General features: G+C 47.5%; 1 protein-coding gene across 1 annotated transcript in view; it reads right to left on the bottom strand.

The window, feature by feature from the left end:
- The window catches only part of LOC124798014 (methyl farnesoate epoxidase-like), a 219,441-nt gene that overhangs the window by 107,778 nt on the left and 91,239 nt on the right, over positions 1-20,424 (bottom strand). The window contains exon 3 of the mRNA XM_047261211.1: positions 8,749-8,985. Within this exon, the coding sequence (XP_047117167.1) occupies positions 8,749-8,985 (237 nt within the window). The remainder of the gene's footprint in view (positions 1-8,748; positions 8,986-20,424) is intronic.

Raw genomic sequence — 20,424 nt, 5'->3', positions numbered from 1 at the left:
GGATCTGACATTCCACGCTCCGATCCGTAGAACGTCAGTTTTGTTTCTCCTGATAACAACGTCCTCCTGAGTAGTCCCCGCCCGGAGATCCGAATGGGGGAGTATTTTACCTCCGGAATATTTTACCCAAGACGATGTCATCATCATTTAGCCATACGGTAAAGCTACATGCCCTCGGGAAAAATTACGGCTATAGTTTCCCCTTGCTTTCAGCCGTTCACAGTACCAGCAGAGCAAGGCCGTTTTGATTAGTGTTACAAGGCCAGATCAGTCAATCATCCAGACTGTTGCCCCTCTTCAGGAACCACACGTTTGCTGGCCTCTCAACAGATACTCATCCGTTGTGGTTGCTCCTACGGTATGGCTATCTGTATCACTGAGGCACGCAAGCCTCCCCACCAACGGTAAGGTCCATGGTTCATGGGGGGGGGGGGGGTACCTATATTAAAAAATAGAAAGTGAGGACTTTTAAGAACATTGTTGATTTTTTTGTGGAATTTAGGGCACCACTTCTTTCAGCAGAGATTTCCGTTCCAACTAATTCATTGAGGACTGAACCAAATTAATGTATTGTTGTCATGTTTTAATTTGGTCTAGTCGTCTAATTTTCCTTTCCACAGTCCCAAAATTGCGATCACATCGAAGAAAGAAGTGTCCTGACAATGGGAAGTATTAATATAGTTTTGTAAACCACCCACTACCAACCAACGCAACGAGAAAGCTCACTGAAGTGGTGTTGAGGTTTTGACCTCAAAAGAGGGATGTTCTTCAATCTCGGGGTCCATATTGTTTATTTGCATCAACAGCATGCTACGTACATCGTCAGGAAACGTAGACTTACAACAAAAAGCATGACGTAACATCGGAAACGCCAAACGAACACGCTTTTAAAGCATTTAGAACATAACTATCATTCATTTGTCTTTAATGAAGGATATCTAAAGTCAGTCGTCCGCCATTAAACACGATGCAGTACTCAGACGTACTGCAAACTCGACGTTCTAAGCAACTGAACGGCAGATAAGACCACTAGCGTTGAGTATGAACGAACTGAAAACTGGGATTTATTCCCTTCTTCAGACTAACGAATATACCCGAAGTCCAATTACGCAGGCATATGACTGGCTTTCGTTCCCTTTTCATAGCTCACAATGTGCATCTACACTGATTAGCCTGAACATTATGACCACTCACCTAACAGGTGTTATATCCCCCTTTGGCGCGGATAACAGCCGCGACGTGTGGTGGCATGGAAGCAGCGAGGCCTTGGTAGGTAGCTGTCGGGAGTTGGAACCACATCTGCACACCCAGGTCACACAATTCCCGTAAATTCCGGGTAGGGAGCCGTGAGTTCTGACGCAACCTTCCAGACGAGTTCGATAGGGTTCCGACCTGGCGAGCTGATGACCAGCACATCAACTGGGAATGGTCACTGTGTTCTTCGAACCACTCTATCACACGCCTGGACTTTTGACCCTGCTGAAAACTGCCACTGCTGTCGGGAAACATAATCGTCATGAAGGGGTGTACATGGTCTGCAACCAGTTTACGATGCTCCTTGCCTATAATGGTGCCTTGTACGAGCTCCACTGGACCAGTGGATGCCCACGTGTATTTTCCCCAGAGCATAATGAAGCCGCAGCCAGTTTGTCTCCGTCCCACAGTACGAGGTGCATTCAAGTTCTAAGGCCTCCAATTTTTTTTTCTCCAGACTGGAAAGAGATAGAAACATGCGCATTGTTTTAAAATGAGGCCGCGTTCATTGTCAATACGTCCCAGAGATGGCAGCGCCGTACAGCAGATGGAATTTTACCGCCAGCGGCGAGAATGAGAACTGTTTTAAATACTTAAAATGGCGACGTTTTCCTTACTTGAACAGCGTGCAATCATTCATTTTCTGAATTTGCGTGGTGTGAAACCAATTGAAATTCATCGACAGTTGAAGGAGACATGTGGTGATGGAGTTACGGATGGGTAGAAAGTGCGTTCGTGGGTGCGACAGTTTAATGAAGGCAGAACATCGTGTGACAACAAACCGAAACAACCTCGGGCTCGCACAAGCCGGTCTGACGACATGATCGAGAAAGTGGAGAGAATTGTTTTGGGGGATCCCCGAATGACTGTTGAACAGATCGCCTCCAGAGTTGGCATTTCTGTGGGTTCTGTGCACACAATCCTGCATGACGACCTGAAAATGCGAAAAGTGTCATCCAGGTGGGTGCCACGAATGCTGACGGACGACCACACGGCTGCCCGTCTGGCATGTTGCCGAGCAATGTTGATGCTCAACGACAGCACGAATAGGACTTTCTTTTCGTCGGTTGTGACAATGGATGAGACGTGGATGCCATTTTTCAATCCAGAAACAAAGCGCCAGTCAGCTCAATGTAAGCACACAGATTCACCGCCATCAAAAAAATTTCGGGTAACCGCCAGTGCTGAAAACATGATGGTGTCCATGTTCCGGGACAGCGAGGGCGTAATCCTTACCCATTGCGTTCCAAAGGGCACTACAGGAACAGGTGCATCCTACGAAAATGTTTTGAAGAACAAATTCCTTCCTGCACTGCAACAAAAACGTCCGGGAAGGGCTGCGCGTGTGCTGTTTCACCAAGACAACGCACCCCCACATCGAGCTAACGTTACGCAACAGTTTCTTCGTGATAACAACTTTGAAGTGATTCGTCATGCTCCCTACTCACCTGACCTGGCTCCTAGTGACTTTTGGCTTTTTCCAACAATGAAAGACACTCTCCGTGGCCGCACATTCACCAGCCATGCTGCTATTTCCTCAGTGATTTTCCAGTGATCAAAATAGACTCCTAAAGAAGCCTTCGCCGCTGCCATGGAATCATGGCGTCAGCGTTGTGAAAAATGTGTACGTCTGCAGGGCGATTACGTCGAGAAGTAACGCCAGTTTCATCAATTTCGGGTGAGTAGTTAATTAGAAAAAAAATCGGAGGGCTTAGAACTTGAATGCACCTCGTACAGGCGTCAAGGAGCTGTTCCCCTGGAAGACTATGGATTCGCGCCCTCCTATCCGCAGGTATCGGGATTCATCAGACCGTGCAACGATCTGCCACTGCGCCAACGTCCAGTGCCGATGGTCACGTGCCAATATCAGTCGTAGTTGCTGATGTCGTGGTGTTAACATCGGCACATGCATGTTTTGTCTGCTGCGGAGGCCCATGGTTAGGAATGTTCAGTAGACTGTGTGTTCAGACACACTTGCATTCTTCACAGCATTAACGTCTGATGCTAGTTTCGCCACAGTTCGCCACCTGTCCTGTTTTACCAGACATCTGTAAAGAGGGGCGGCCGCCCCCTACCCCACGACATCTGGACGTGGTTTCACATGGGTTTCGCCACGGGTTGAAGACACTCACCACAACACTTCTCAAATTTCCGACAAGTCGTGCAGTTTCTAAAACGCTCGTGCCGAGCCTCCGGGCTTGATGCCAGTTTCGCCACAGTTCGCCACCTGTCCTGTTTTACCAGACATCTGTAATGAGGGGCGGCCGCCCCCTACCCCACGACATCTGGACATGGTTTCACATGGGTTTCGCCATGGGTTGAAGACACTCACCACAACACTTCTCAAATTTCCGACAAGTCGTGCAGTTTCTAAAACGCTCGTGCCGAGCCTCCGGGCTATCGCAATCTGTCCTCAGTCAAACTCAGATAGATCATGCGCCTTCCCCATTCTACACACGGACAGCACGCTCACTGATACTACATGCACCGTGCATGTGTCTGACTAGCAGTCATTCTTCGTGAGGTGACGATGCTATCGCCTGGATGGGATTATATCGATAGTAGTTCAGTGGTCATAATGTTATATAATTATTATTAGTGTTTTACGAAATTATGATAATAGTAATGACACTTGACGATAGTTCAGTTTCGTCACTGAAACAGAATCGAATCGTTAAGTTTTTACCCCTCAGAAAATTTCATTTTGCAGCTCGGGGGTTATTACACCCAGTCTGGGAACCACTGCTCTTGATCAAATGGACTGAAACTGGAGCGGAGCTCGTAGAGGTCCCCTGCTCCGGCTAGAGTGCTCTGTCGCCGGCGACTCGTAGTGCCAACTTATGAACCTATGCGGTGACATCGTTGCTATCGATACCACACTATATACAACAGGAATGTCTCTCCTATGATGTTGTCTGTGCCTAAACGACGAACCCCAGAGTCGTGATACGCAGCAGCGTGAATATCTGGGGGGTTACTGGGCTGGTACTGCTGGCGTGTGTTGGCTGATGTGTTGCTGGTGAAGACCAGGACGAAATGGTCAGGTACGCTGGCGTGGATCGCTGGGACGAAACTGTTGGTACTGCCAACTGGCAGCGCTGGGATTGAACTGTTGGTACTGCCGACTTGCATAGGGAGTACCTGGCTTCCCCCCGTCTGGCAGTCGCCTAAATAGTCGGGAGCGGATCGATATTCGCGTGGCGCCGCGGCGGCAGGTGACCTGTCGCAGCAAAATAGTGCACAGCCGACAACGCTCTCTGCTGCGCAGGTGCGCTGCCTGTTGGCGAGGTTGGCGCTCCAAGACGCTGTGGAGGAGATGTTTAATTCCGTGGTAAACAGCCCAGGCTATACAAGGAAATACACTGAACACCCAAAGAAACTGGTATGCCTGCCTAATATCGTGTAGGGCCCCCGCGAGCACGCAGAAGTGCCGCAACACGACGTGGCATGAACTTGACTAATGTCTGAAGTACTGGTGGAGGGAACTGACACCATGAATCCTACAGAGCCGTAAAAGTACGACGGGGTGGAGATCTCTTCTGAACAGCACGTTGCACGGCACCCCAGATATGCTCAATAATGTTCATGTCTGGGCAGTTTGCTAGCCAGTGGAAGTGTTTAAACTCAGAAGAGTGTTCCTGGAGCCACACTGCAGCAATTCTAGATGTGTGGGGTGTGGCACTGTCCTGCTGGAATTGATCAAGTCTGTCGAAATTCACAATGGACACGAATGGACGCAGGTGATCAGACAGGATTCTTACGTACATGTGACCTGCTAGAGCCGTATCTAACGTATCAGGCGTCCCATATCGCTCCCAGTCACACGCTCCACCAGGTTGAACAGTCCCCTGCTGACTTGCAGGGTCCATGGATTCATGAGGTTGTCTCCATACCCATACACGTCCATCCGCTCTATACAATTTGAAACAAGACTCGTGCGATCAGGCAACATGTTTCCAGTCATCAACAGTCCAATGGCGTTGTCGACGGGCCCAGGCGAGGCATAAAGCTTTGTGTCATCCAGCCATCAAGGGTATACGAGTGGGCCCTCGGGTCCGAAAGCCCATATCGATTATGTTTTGTTGAATGGTTCGCACGCGGACACTTGTTGAGGGCCCAGCACTGAAATCTGCAGCAATTTGCGGAAGGGTTGCACTTCTGTCGCGTTCAACGATTGTCTTCGGTCGCCGTTGATCCGGTTCTTGCAGGGTCTGTTCCCGGCCGCAGCGATGTCGGAGATTTGATGTTTTACTGGATTCCTGATATTCACAGTACACTTGTGAAATGGTCGTACGGGAAATCCTCACAACATCGCTACATCGGAGATGCTGTGTCCCATCGCTCGTGTGCCGACTATAATACCACGTTCAGACTCACTTGAATCTTGATAACCGGCGTTTGTAGCAGCTTTAACGAGTGTAACAACTGCGCCAGACATTTTTTGTCTTATTTAGGCTTTGCCGCCCGCACCGCAGTATTCTACATTTTTACATATCTCTGCATTTGAATATGCATGCCTATATGAGTTTCTTTGGCGCTTCAGTGTGTCTCGGTGTTAATGAGAGCCGTTTACGCACGTTCTGCTGGCGGGGCTGCTGCCCGCACGGTCTGCCTGGTTTGTGGAGGAAACGACTACCAGGCTTCTACAAAACAACAAGGATACATTGCACAGTGAGTGTCTCGTTCAGAAATCGCATTTGAGTGTTGGATATTAGTGAGATCGTATTACGCCTCATATAAGAAGAAGAAACAATTATCATTGGATTTCGACAGCAGCAGGATAGTGACCTGTCAAGACTGCAGCTAAACATTTCGTGATACTGTGTCTCGCATCAGGCAGGATCGTATGACTGTCGTGGGTAAACGTAACCGATGGATTCAGCGACCCCATTCTCAATGCCACGCAGGATATCACGGCTCCACACGATTAATGCCTCAGAAGACATACTGTTCGCACAGCATTGCAGGACCGCACAGACACGAGGCTTTCCTTGAGACAGGAGGTAGGTCTGTTTCCAGCATGACAAGTATCCTCACTGACAGTGCGACTATTGTATCCACCTTGTAGTCGATTCCTCCACACACCAGGCAGGCCATATGGGCAGCTGCCTACCCAGGATGACGTGTATGAATGGCTCTCACTACAACAGAGCTATGTTCCTTATATTGTCTGGGCTATTTATCACGGAGTTACGTGTCACCTCTACAGCATCTGTGGGCACCAACGTCGACGACAGGTAGTGCACCTGTTCATATAATGAAGGCTTCAAGACAGGATGTTTCAGCTGCTGAGAATTTTTCCGGGTTTTATAGCTGTGGTCCATGGAACTCTTCAATCCCTGACGTTTCGTCCAAGGCTACGTTGGACATCTTCGGAGATGCTCCTGGTTGTGCTGACTGACAGTCGGCAAGACTCAGCACAACCAGGACCACCTCCGAAGATGTCCAATGTAGCCTTGGACGAAACGTCAGGGATTGAAGAGTTCCATGGACCACCCGGAACAATTCTCAGCAGCAGAGCAACTGTTGCAGCAGAGAGCGCTATCAGCAGGGTACTATATTACTACGCCAGGTCACGTGCCCTCGCAGTGCCACGCCAATATCCATCCACTCCCATCTATTTTGGTTACTGTCAGACCATGTAGAGTCTGTTGCGCCCTACGTCGGCAATACCAGCAGTTCCGTCTGACTGTATCAGCAGCTCAGTTCCACAGCTAGCAGTTGATAGTACCAGCAGTTTCACCTCACATGGGGACCTTATGGTCTCGGAAATGCAGTTCTGGATGAGACTTTGCAGGTTAGTAGTGTGTCCACCCACAAAATTTGTGAAGCGCACTACCTAGAAGATTCTGAAAAAAACGGCTCTTAACTTTTATGCGCAACTCATATACCAGGCAATTTATACACCGCAGCAGCACAGAGCCCATGTGGGCTATCCAGGTTCAACTGTACCTTCGAGTAACTTTTTCTTGTTTGAAAAAATTATAACAACATCTAAATATAGTTAATGATCTAAAACATTACTAATTAATCACTTATCAATATTGTTTCATTTATGAAATGACAGTTACAGCTAATTAACGCTTCAAGCCCGGAGCACCGGTCCATCAGCACGTCAGCCGTCATACACCGGCATAGGTCTTCACGCCGTCGCCTACCACGACTCTGAGATTCCTCATGTAGGCACACCACAGACAATGTCACAGCAAAGACACTTCTGTTGTACGTAGTTGTGTAGATACTCATCCAAGGGCATTATAATTGAATTTTGGATTTGTTACTGAAGTTATTCTTTTGAAAATGTCTTTATCACTCCTCAATATGAGGATATTTCGGCGACGACACGTGGACACCATGACAGTCAATGCGGCGACCATCGCAACAGTAGAGTGTGGCACGCTGATAGTGCTGCATCTAACAACAACAAAACTGGACGCAGGAGTGGCGCCACACCATCTTCTCAGATGAGTCCTCGTTCCTCATACAATGGGTGCATCCGGATGTGGAAGCTCGAAGGAAAACCAACATTATCACTTTGCATTCATCATTGTCATACGCCCACAGCATCTGGCCACTCCGTACACAAACCAGTCACAGATGGTAATTTGGACAACAGCTGTTACACTTTTGAGATGTTAAAGCCGGTGGCTGTCCCTGCTTTCGAGATCTCCTGACGTTACCTTTCAACAAAATAACACAATACTGTATGCTGTCCGTGCTGTCCTGATCTACGAGTATCTTGATACACAGGGTATTCAACTGTTGCCCTGGCTAGCATGTTTCCCAGATCTCTCACAGACTGAAAATGTCTGGTAGTGGCTTGCTGAGAGAGCACTACAGCATCACTCACCCGTCACTACCTGTGATGTACTCTGGAATACACTTGAAGCAGTATGGAATGATGTACACGTAGCTGTCGTCCATGCCCAATTCGACTCATCGCCCAGCTAGATAGCTGTTGTTCCGACAGAGCTGGCAGCTTGATGTACTGAACACCCTGTATACATCCGAGTCACATATAAATGTAATCGTAGAATACTGTATACGCACTATAAATAAACTTTCATTATTTGCTCTCCTTCCTGGTGAGCAATGTAGACGTAAGTTAACCTGCATAACTAAGTGGTCGGCATGTCTGATTGCTACACGGAGGACGTGCATTCACTACGCGGTAGTGCAACGAATATTTATTTGGTGAGAGGACTGGAACTGGGCTCACATAGCCATGTGATGCAAACTAGGGAGTTTCTTAAACGAGAAGCAGCAGCTGCGTGGTCTGGAAAATTGGCAATGGCTGTGAGAGCTCTGTGTTGACGCCATGCCACTTCGTACCAGATCTAAATGATGCCACTGGCAGAGATTGGCAGGGCTGCCAGTCGGTACTGAATGGCCCACCAGGATCAGTATGTGCAGCCAGCTCATTAATTAGGGTAGATGTAGAAACAGAAACAATAACAAAACAAACATAGATCAGTGTGAGAAGATGGTGCACACCTAGTCTCTTGTTGAAGGTGCGCTCGCGGAAGGACTTGTTGTCGGGCCGCCCCTGCAGGTCGTCGTTCTTGAGGGCCTCGAAGACCGCATCAGGCCTGCAGACAGCGACGCCCAGCTGGCTGCTCATCACGAGCCCCACAACGGGGCCATACGTTTCGCGCCACTCCTCCATCTTCAGGTCCGGCCTTGCTTGAGGTACAGACAGTGCGCTGCCCACCACTGGGAAGCAAGGAGGCCCTGTGAACACGCAGTGTCTCTTGTCATTTCCACAATTCGTCTCATTGGCAAGAAATATGGATGTAAGGAAGAGTTTGGTAACCGTAAACAGCAGGTAATCAGATTGCCTATCGAAGTTGCGGTGTCCAAACGACACATATCGAACGGGCGATCGTAAATAGATCATGCGACTCTGGTGGCGGGCGTTGTGATCAGTTATTTGTGATCGTCATTTTTATCTGTTTCCCGTCGTTCCCTTATTGCTCTAAATTATATACCTAGGCGAATTATTTGTGAATTGCTAGGGAATCCGAGACGATGTATGTGGTTAGTGAGTGGGATGTCTAGTGCTCTTGACGTTTCTTCGGCGGATTCTCTCACACGGAAAAATCTAATTACATGTTTATCCAGCGTAGAAAACTGTTGGACATTTTGTCGCAAATATGGAGTATTACTGGATGAGGAAAGAAGGGACCGTATAGACTGTGGCGGTGCGAAGTGTGTAAAAATTAGTAAGAACAGTTTCGATGCTGAAAAACCGTTTACAATTTCATTGTGAACAGTGCGGAAAACGAACGAGTATCAGGAAGAAATTATCCATCCAGACCACCGTAATGGACTTTCACATGATTCCAACACCGACGACGAGTAAGGTAAGTCGTCTCCTTTGCAATTACAAGTATTTTTGTAACGCACTTATTTTGTCGTTGCTGTAGCGACCACCACCATAAACATACTCATAACGCCCGCCATCAGAGTTGCATGATCGATTTACGATCGCACGTTCGATATGTATCGTTTCGACCCCGACACTTCGATAGGCAATCATTCTTAGAAATTACCCGCAATGGAACTATATTCTCCTGGAGATATATGAACCTCAACTTTATCTTCAATAAGGATAGAAGCTGAAGCAATGAATTAAAATTAGTGCTTCTGCTGGGACTTGAACTCGGGTCTACCGCTTACTCGGCGGATGTGAATTGAAGTGTGTAAGGGAAGGCGTTGCACTCATGTAAGCTATGCAAGTACCGTACCACAGCGCTATGGTGTTGTAGAGATTAGTTCATCTGGCCAGTAATCAGGAGACCCGGTTTCAAGTCTCAGCCGTGGCAAAAATTTTAATTAATTACTTCAGCTTACATCCTTGCCGAAGGTAATCGGATGCATTCAATATGAGGTAAATATGACGACTTCTGACTGCTGCTGCCCCTTGCTGATCTCTGTTAAGTCTGGGCAGAGGAATGCGTGGTGGTGAGGCAAGTAAAACATGCCAGTTTCTCGTTATTTTGACAGAAAATAAGAAGGTAAATTTATAGTTATTACTGAATATTTTATGAAAACCTGTATTTCTTTCCATCACTGCATGGGTATACTTTCTAAATGCAACAGTTTAGCATCCATAATCTGATCACGTTAGCATGTAATGGCTCTGAGACAATCTGTGCACCTTCGTCAAAAAGAAACCCTTATATGCTGAAATAGTGAAATAAGTACGGAATGAAAAGAAACACCAAACTCGATTGTGGACCAAGAATTGGAAAGCTGTACGAGGGTAAAGTATTGGGCAGGCAGAAAAGAAGAAATAGGAACCAAGAAGTAAGGGGGAACGTCAGTGTTGTCAGAGCTAATGGATGTTGCTGTCATTTGTGATGATTACAGTGGCGATACTACGATAATGTTACGTTTGTTGGACTACCTATTCGTAGTAAAGAAATTGGTCTGTTACGTCACATACACGTAGGTGATAAATGTCATGGGGTACCTCCCAATATCGTGTCGGACCTCCTTTTACCCGGCGTAGTGCAGCAACTCGACGTGACGTGGGCTCAACAAATCGTCGGACCTTCCATGCAGAAATACTGAGCCACACTGCCTCTAGAGCAGTCCATAATTACGAATGTGTTGCCGGTGAAGCATTTTATACACGAACTGACGTCTGATTATGTCCCATAAATGATTGATGGGACCATGTCGGCCGACCTGAGTGGCCAAATCATTCGCTCGAATTGTCCAGAATGTTCTTCAAACTACACTATTGGCAATTAAAATTGCTACACCAAGAAGAAATGCAGGTGATAAACGGGTATTCAATGGACAAATATATTATGCTAGAACTGACATGTGATTACATTTTCACGCAGTTTGGGTGCATAGATCCTGAGAAATCAATACCACCTCTGGCCATAATAACGGCCTTGATACGCCTGGGCATTGAGTCAGAGCTTGGATGTCGTGTACAGGTACAGCTGCCCATGCAGCTTCAACACGATACCACAGTTCATCAAGAGTAGTGACTGGCGTATTGTGACGAGCCAGTTGCTCGGCCACCATTGACCAGACGTTTTAAATTGGTGAGAGATCTGGAGAATGTGCTGGCCAGGGCAGCAGTCGAACATTTTCGGTATCCAGAAAGGCCCGTACAGGACCTGCAACATGCGGTCGTGCATTATCCTGCTGAAATGTAGGGTTTCGCAGGGATCGAATGAAGTGTAGAGCCACGGGTAGTAAGACATCTGAAATGTAACGTCCACTGTTCAAAGTGCCGTCAATGCGAACAAGAGGTGACCGAGACGTGTGACTAATGGCACCCCATACCATCGCGCCGGGTAATACGCCAGTATGGCGATGACGAATACACGCTTCCAATGTGCGTTCACTGCGATGTCGTCAAACACGGATGCGACCATCATGATGCTGTAAACAGAACCTCGATTCATCCGAAAAAATGAGGTTTTACCATTCGTGCACCCAGGTTCGTCGTTGAGTACACCACCGCAATCGCTCCTGTCTGTGATGCAGCGTCAAGGGTAACCGCAGCCATGATCTCCGAGCTGATAGTCCATGCTGCTGCAAACGTCGTCGAACTGTTCGTGCAGATGGTTGTTGTCTTGCAAACGTCCCCATCTGTTGACTCAGGGACCGAGACGTGGCTGCACGATCCATTACAGCCATGCGGATAAGATGCCTGTCATCTCGACTGCTAGTGATACGAGGCCGTTGGTACCCAGCACGGCGTTCCGTATTACCCTCCTGAACCCACCGATTCCATATTCTGCTAACAGTCATTGGATCTCGACAAACGCGAGCAGCAATGTCGCGATACGATAAACAGCAATCGCGATAGGCTACAATACGACCTTTATCAAAGTCGGAAACGTGATGGTACGCATTTCTCCTCCATACACGAGGCCTCACAACAACGTTGCACCAGTCAACGCCGGTCAACTGCTGTTTGTGTATGAGAAATCGGTTGGAAACTTTCCTCATGTCAGCACGTTGTAGGTGTCGCCACCGGCGCCAACCTTGTGTGAATGCTCTGAAAAGCTAATCGTTTGCATATCACAGCATATTCTTCCTGTCGGTTAAATTTCGCGTCTGTAGCAGGTCATCTTCGTGGTGTAGCAATTTTAATGGCCAGTAGTGTAGTCGCGAACAGCTGTGGTCGAGTGACATGGCGTACTGTTATCCATGAAAACTCCATCGTTGTTTCGGAACATAAAGTCCATGAATGGCTGCAAATGGTCCCCAAGTAGACGATGGAGCAAAGGACTTAGTCCATTCCATGTAAACACAATCTGCACCATTATGGAGCCACCACCAGCTAGCACAGTGCTTTGTTGCCAACTTGGGCCCATGGCTTCATGGGATATGCGCCAAGCTCGACCCATACGTCAGCGCTTACCAACTGAAATCGAGGCTCATCTGATCAGGCCACGGTTTTCCAGTCGTCTAGGGTCCAACTGATACGGTCACCAGCCCAGCAGAGGTGCTGCTGGCGATGTCGTGCTGTTGGCAAAGGCTCTCGTACTGGTCGTCTGCTGCCACAGCCCATTACCGCCAAATTTCGCCGCATTGCCCTAACGGATACGTTCATTGTAAGTCCGACATTGGTTTCTGTGGTTATTTCGTTCATTGTTGCTTGTCTGTTAGCACTGACAACTCTACGCAAACACTGCTGCTCTATGTCGGTAAGTGAAGGCCACCGGCCATTGCGTTATCCGTGATAAGAGGTAATACTTGAAATTTGGTATTCTCGGTACTTTCTTGACACTCTGGATCTGAGAATATTAAATTCTCTAACGATTTCTGAAACTGAATGTCCCACTGGCCTAGCTCCAACTACCATTCTGCGTTCAAAATCTGTTAATTCCCGTCGTGCGGCCATAATCATGTCAGACACCCTTTCACATGAATCACTTGAGTTCATACGACAGCTACGTCAATGCACTGTCCCTTTATATCTTGTGTACGTGATACTCCGCCATCTCTATGTGTTTCCATCCCTGTAGCATGTCTCTTGTCACCTCAGTGCAGTACTTTTTTTCTAAAAAAAAAGTTGGAGGGTATTCCGACATTGGATATAATGTAGCGAAAATTACTGATAACTGAAGCATGGCGTCTGCATCGCCTTGTCGAACTAAAAAAAAAATGCTATCTGACTCTTCAGTTGATTTTACAGCTCAAATGAAGCAGGAAATACCGAGAAACACCCTAACATTCAAGAGAATGTGGTATCGAATACTTCAGTTTACATCACCTCAAATGAAGCATGCGATTCCCATCAACCACTGAACAATAAAAGAAAATGGTATCGTATACTTCAGTTGACCTATAATACACCTCAAATGAAACAGATGAGTTCAATCAACCCTCCAAAATACAAAACAATACAAGGAAATATTACCGAACGCATATTTTAACCTATAAAACACCACTAAAAGACACAATACAACAAAAATCATCCACCCCTATCAATACAGCAATAGAAACTACACTACAAAAATCTTATTGAACCTTGTTTGGCTCTCGAAATGGCATAGATAATGGGTGGTATCCCGTGCTTCAACTGATCCAATTTTTAAAACAGCTGAAAATTTATTTAATTTAAAACTACAGAGTTAGTTAAATTAATAGCATTACAACAGTTTCCAAACTGACTTCAGTTCAAGGCTGCTGTAGTCTTCACGCCTTCTTACTTTACTCTTGCTATCAGTAGCAAGATGTCTGCCTTTCATGAACCAAGAGCTTACATAGTCCATGGGCTGGAACAACATCGATGGAGGACCAACCAACTTTATGAACATCAGATTGCTGACCGTGGAAAGATGGAATGAAGCTCTTGTTGGCGTGACGATCATATTCATTTGGGAAAACCCATGTCCACATTCACTCGTTGATATAGGAACACATTTCATTGCATTCTGAAGAGGAACGAGGGATGAGGGGAATTTTCTTCTCCATCAAATACTCCCGAAATCCTCTACATGTTTTTCTCTCCGGAAGAGCGAAATGACAACACAAAGTTTTGATATTCGTTTCACCACATGTAATTTCAGGATTCTCAGGCCAATTTGACGAGTCCAAAACTTTCGCACATTCAGAGGTGACAATATGATATCGTAAAAAAATTACTTTGTCAACAAAAAAGTTTAGGTGTACGCATCCCCCAGCGTTCTCCCAGAAAAACAGCACTGCCTCAGTGTATGAGGAGACATAGGTGAATACAAAGAACAGATGTGTTTGGCGCTCTATTTGAAATCATTCTGCATGTGCTGGAGGAGGCAGACTCCAAGACTAAATCCGTAATGACTAGTCATACAAGAAATAAACATTCTAAAAATTAAAAGTAATATCGCTTATATTCGGTCGTCTTTTGCGACCGTAATAAAAGTCTTTGTTAGACCATGCACTTTCCGTTTTATTTGTAAGCATGTTCACTGTAACAATGTCCTTACACATGTTATTAAATTAATATTATTACTCGTGATTTTTGGTTTTTATTTCATTCCTAACTGTTGTGGGTTGGCAGCACAGCCGGGTTACTAGAGGAAGCCGAAAGGCACGCGTTTTAGCTCACGCAGGCTGGCGTGAGGTCTGGAACAGGACAAGGAAATTAGAATTTAGAAAAAAAACGGACGTTGCTGGTGGAATACTTAACTTTAATCCATAACTGCCGGCCGCGGTGGTCTAGCGGTTCTAGGCGCGCAGTCCGGAACAGCGCGACTGCTACGGTCGCAGGTTCGAATCCTGCCTCGGGCATGGATGTGTGTGATGTCCTTACGTTAGTTAGGTTTAAGTAGTTCTAAGTTCTAGGGGACTGATGACCACAGATGTTAAGTCCCATAGTGCTCAGAGCCATTTGAACCATAACTGGTGAACGTCGCTCTTGACTGTACATTATTCACAATATCAATAGTAACTGAACATGGCGCCTTGCTAGGTTGTAGCAAATGACGTAGCTGAAGGCTATGCTAACTATCGTCTCGGGAAATGAGAGCGTATTTTGTCAGTGAACCATCGCTAGCAAAGTCGGTTGTACAACTGGGGCGAGTGCTAGAAAGTCTCTCTAGACCTGCCGTGTGGCGGCGCTCGGTCTGCAATCACTGATAGTGGCGACACGCGGGTCCGACGTATACTAACGGACCGCGGCCGATTTAAAGGCTACCACCTAGCAAGTGTGGTGTCTGGCGGTGACACCACACTAACGTTTTTCTAAACATAAGATGTTTATTTTAATACATTGCTCAACACTGACATAAAATTATGATCGTTTTCATTTTATGTAGAGTCACTTCCGCATCTTCTACATCATTTTGATGCTGTAGAATGCCATCCCATTGCGTGTAACTCTGCAGAAAGATCCATTATTATATCTTTAGTATCTGCAGAAGGCGTGACAACGCTGCTACGTTCTGCTGGGCTGCAACTGCCGACTGGCATTGCCCGGTATGTAGTCAGAAAACTCGACGATGCATCGTTGTGGGAAGAAGCAAACACGGACTTTTCATCTGGGTCTTGAACGTACGCACAAGGTGATACATCTCCGAGTTAGAAGCCGAGTGAAAAGAGTCAGATTCTGAATTCCACTGCAGATGCAAAAGTCTTCAAACACTCGCAACACAAATTGTATATCTTATCAGACACAAGTGCCCTCAATGGCAAAAATAACCTACATCACGGGGACGGTGGCAGTCAATGATGTGCACGACTGCTTGGCTACGAACAGAGAAATTCGATAACGCATTGACCACCAACAGCCACATGCTACCCAGAAATGGACAGACAAAATGGACGTGCGTCCTGTCCCCAGTGTGCTCGGGGACCAGCCAAGGAGAGAACTGTTGCAGGGATGCGCCCTGGTTGTGTACACAAAGCCTGCATCAGATGTTCGTTGTCATGATGGATCGGTGTGCAGTACGTGTGATGTTGGGCGAATGTCTTGATTCGACTCAAGCCCCAGAGTGACGCTTGCCTTGGAACGAGGGCAAAATAAGAAAACCAACGGCTTGTGGTAAGTGAAGAGAAGCAACGTCACCCCTTACAGGAAGACATGAAACTTTTTAACCCAGAAAGTAATAGCTAATGTTCCTTTTCCACCTGTGAGTAGTTCTGAAGTGTAATGGAAAGTGTCTTCAGTGGATAAGCAATGGGCTTTTCAGTGCCGTCCGGTTTGCGATGGGACCAGATGGCATCAGTGCCATACTAGGAGGCATCACAGGCTAGGTTAAAGTTCAAAAAAATGGTTCAAATGGCTCTGAGCGCTATGGGACTTAACTTCTGTGGTCATCAGTCCCCTAGAACTTAGAACTACTTAAACCTAACTAACCTAAGGACATCACACACATCCACGCCCGAGGCAGGATTCGAACCTGCGACCGTAGCAGTCCCGCGGTTCCGGACTGCGCGCCTAGAACCACTAGACCACCGCGGCCGCCGTTAAAGTTCACTTGGTTTAAAGGAAGCAGAGCACAACCGCTACTTGCGAGACTGAAAAGCCAGTTCACAATCTGCAGACGAAACAAACTTATCCTTTTGGCGAAGCTGCTTAAGAAAAATGTGTGTGAAATCTTATGGGACTTAACTGCTAAGGTCATCAGTCCCTAAGCTTACACACTACTTAACCTAAATTATCCTAAGGACAAACACACACAGCCATGCCCGAGGGAGGACTCCAACGTGCGCCAAGACCAGCCGCACAGTTCATGACTGCAGCGCCCTAGACCGCTCGGCTAATCTGGCGCGGCACTGGTTAAGAGGTTGCAGACGTGTGCAGCCTGGGGAGTGAACTGAGCGGGATCTCTTTCAGGTTCTTGGGTGCTGGTAGGTTGACAATAGCCTTGATATGGTCTTCTGTGGGATCGAGACCATTTTTACTAAGGACATGACCCAAAAATGTATCTTCATGAAGGAAATGTTCCCTTTCCCATCTTGCAACGGAGGTCATTCTCAAAGAGGCGTTGGAAAACCGAGTGAAGGTTCTGCAAATGTTCCTCCCTAATAGGGCCCGTGACCTAGATGTCATCAAGGTAACTCATATGACAAGAAATGTCTTAAACTCCTCCAAATACTGCAGGTAAATTTCTGAAGCAGGTAAGATTCCAAAATGCAGTTGATTAAATTGGTAAAGCCCAAAGGGCGTGTTGAGGACCAGAAAGGTGCAAGAAATTGCATCCAATGGTAATGCAAGTAAGCATCGCGTAAGTCAATGCAGGAAAAATACTGGCTGTCTGCCAACTTTCTGGTACCGCGCGCCGCGGAATTTGAATCCGTACCAGACGGCATGGGCGTACCCAGCGAGGGGCAAGGGGGGGCAGCTGCCCCCCCCGCCCCAGAAGATATTGGCAGTTTTTCACTAGTTTACTGTTTTATTTAATAAGAAATGCTGCATGTTTTCTCGGATTGTACAAGTGCATTCTTGTATTTAAAATGTTTATTAAAAGCAGTTTTCCACTGTTTTACTGTTTTATTTAATAAGAAGTGCTGTATGTTGTCTCGAGTCCTTGTTTCCTGAGATTAGTATGACCTGCCTCCCGCCTCCCCCCCCCCCCCCGTTCATATCCTGGGTACGCCCTTGTCAGACGGCATGGACGTCGAAGACTCCTAGAGGTCTCTGCAGTATTGCACCGTAAGCCGTGGGGGCGCCCGCCTCCTGGCCCACATTTAGTGTGAGGGCGCCACTGTGGGACACGTGCTCCCAGCGGCCAATAGCGGCGTCCCCAATCATGTATTTAAGCGCCTGCCTCTCACTCAGCCAGTCCTCCCCTCCATCTACCCCTCCTATCAACTTTGAACCTCCCCCCCCACTTCCTGTGTCCTTTCCTTTAGGCACCCTCCCTCCCTTCTCTCTCCTTTTCCCCCTTCCCCCCATCCCTTTTCCTCCATCCCTCTTCCCCTGGGCTTCCCCTCCCCCTTCCTCCCTTCCCCCTATCTCCTCTGCCCATGGCATCTGTGCTCTCCCCTCTCCCTCTTCCACCCCCCCCCCTCCTCCTCTCTTGGCTGGTCCCCAGACTCGCACATGCTACGTGGAGTTTCGCGCGCCGGAGATCATCGCCATCAGTGTCTCGTGTGTGCCGTCGTGTTTAGTGTTTAGTGTTCACCGTCGCACTCCATCGTTCACTTGTGCCATCGCCATCATCAGTGTTTGTGCGTCGTATCAACAGTTTGCAGTGTGGATTATCGTCGAGTGTGAACGGCTCCGTGTTTGTCTTTATGTGTCTACTGTTTTATTGCCCACTGTTATGTAACTTATGTGTATTCTTACTGTTTTTTCTCATTGTGTATTCTATGGCTGAAGAGCAGCGTAGAGTGCTGCTGACAGCCTGCCTGTTGTACAGGTTTTAAACTAACAATAAAGTAAAAATAAAACTCAGCCAGTCAGTCTAATCTTGCGTACGTCTCTGGACGTATCGCCTCGCCTTACACAGCATATTTACTTTCTTGTTCTGTGTACAAGTGGACGTGATTGTCTATTTAGATTTTCTTGTGGCCCTGTTGCTTCGATCTTCTTGTTGTGCGTAAGGTCCTTCGTTGGTCATGTCAGTCCTCTCCCGTTTGTGTTGCTGTTCGCGGGCCGCTCCGTGGGTCCCGGCGCGCTTTCCGTCACGTCAACCCCGAGACCGTTCCGGTCGCAGTTACAACAAACTTCACCAACAACTACACCTGCCACAGAATGGAACAGGAATCCACGACACACTGAGCATTGAGCCTGTTTATAACGGCCACGAAGGTGCACAGCGGCATCGGACTTCTGAATCACAACCGAAGAGGTGGCGCACTGGCTCTACGAAATAGGAGAAACGACACCCTGATCTTGCCAACGTTGCAACTCGGCCTTTACCTTGTTGCGTAGGACGAAGGAAATGTGGGGACGATGAAATTTCGGGATCGCTGACGGCTCATAATAAACATGTGCCTCGAAATTTTCTGGCCAGCCCAAGGTATTTCCGAACAATGGGCTGTAGGACGGCAGTAAGGAGCCCAAATGGTGAAAAGGAATGGATTGAAACACTAAATGCGCTTCTTCAATACCGTGAAAACCGAAATGAGGAAAGGCACTGAGCCGGAAGATACTTTTCAACAACGGCGAATGGAGCAATAACACTAAGTTGCCATTTAACATTCATCTGAGATGCAGACATGTAGAATCGCCCTTGCAAGAACGTGAACTACTTACTGTAAGACACAATCTGATGGAGTGGCCGTGGCAACTCTGAGCACCCCAAGTTTCTGTAAGAATCCAAATTAATGAGGCGGATAGATGCTCCCATGTCTACTTGAAATTCGACCGGCCGCACATCCACAATCAACATTAGCAAAATACGCTGGGGCGACACTTACAGGCGTTAGAAGCAGTCCGACAGTCCAGGGAAAACACCGGGGCGTCCGACGACTCACTTGCGGTTCGCCACCTGTTACAAGCAGTTGCCAAATGTCCTATCTGACAGCATACTCTACACACGGACTCGGCGAACATGTAAAAAATGACAATCGCGACAGGACCAGTTGCTCATCGAACAAGTGAAAGAAATACGATGCTGAGAACCCAAAAATCGCCGAGGCGGAAATTACAACACTGGAAGCGACGCGAACCCGCCGAGCATGGCACGGCCGAAGGTGGGCAACGCCGAGACGCTGTTGCAACGGATTCGTCAACAGCGGCAACACAAGTTGTCTAGGTGGAAGCGAGGCCACCTGAGGCACCAGAGCTGTTGACCATGCGCACATAACTGTGCTACCTGCCGGTTACCAGAAAGGACTTCCTGAGCAGCCGCCGTAAGCTCACGCTATTCTGCAATTTGGGCTACGTTGGCTAAAGAAGGGCCGGACTAAGTCAATGCCCGAGTCTGAACCTTGGGATCGGGATCCAACCGGACAATCACATTCAAAATTGCCGAGTCTGATTAAGAGATAGCACATTTGGGACACTCAAAACGACACTTGCTTCAGAGGCATGGCTAATCGGCGATCCAGGCCGTGTACGACTGCCGAGGGCGTTTGTTTTGCTGGTTAAACTGCAACTGTGGAGCTACCAGGTGGATCTGATGACCGAAATACTGAGTAAGCAACCGACAAAGCTCGTCAAAGGGAAGCTCAGTGGAGGACTCCAAATTTTGAACAATGTAAACACGCACTGCTGGGCAATAACAAGGCGACCTTATCAACCAGAACGAACCGGTG

The sequence above is a fragment of the Schistocerca piceifrons genome, chromosome 5, assembly GCF_021461385.2.
Source record: "Schistocerca piceifrons isolate TAMUIC-IGC-003096 chromosome 5, iqSchPice1.1, whole genome shotgun sequence".
Classification (NCBI taxonomy): domain Eukaryota; kingdom Metazoa; phylum Arthropoda; class Insecta; order Orthoptera; family Acrididae; genus Schistocerca; species Schistocerca piceifrons.
The sequence above is the reverse complement of the archived record's forward strand: the minus strand, read 5'-3'. Positions and strand labels throughout refer to the sequence as shown.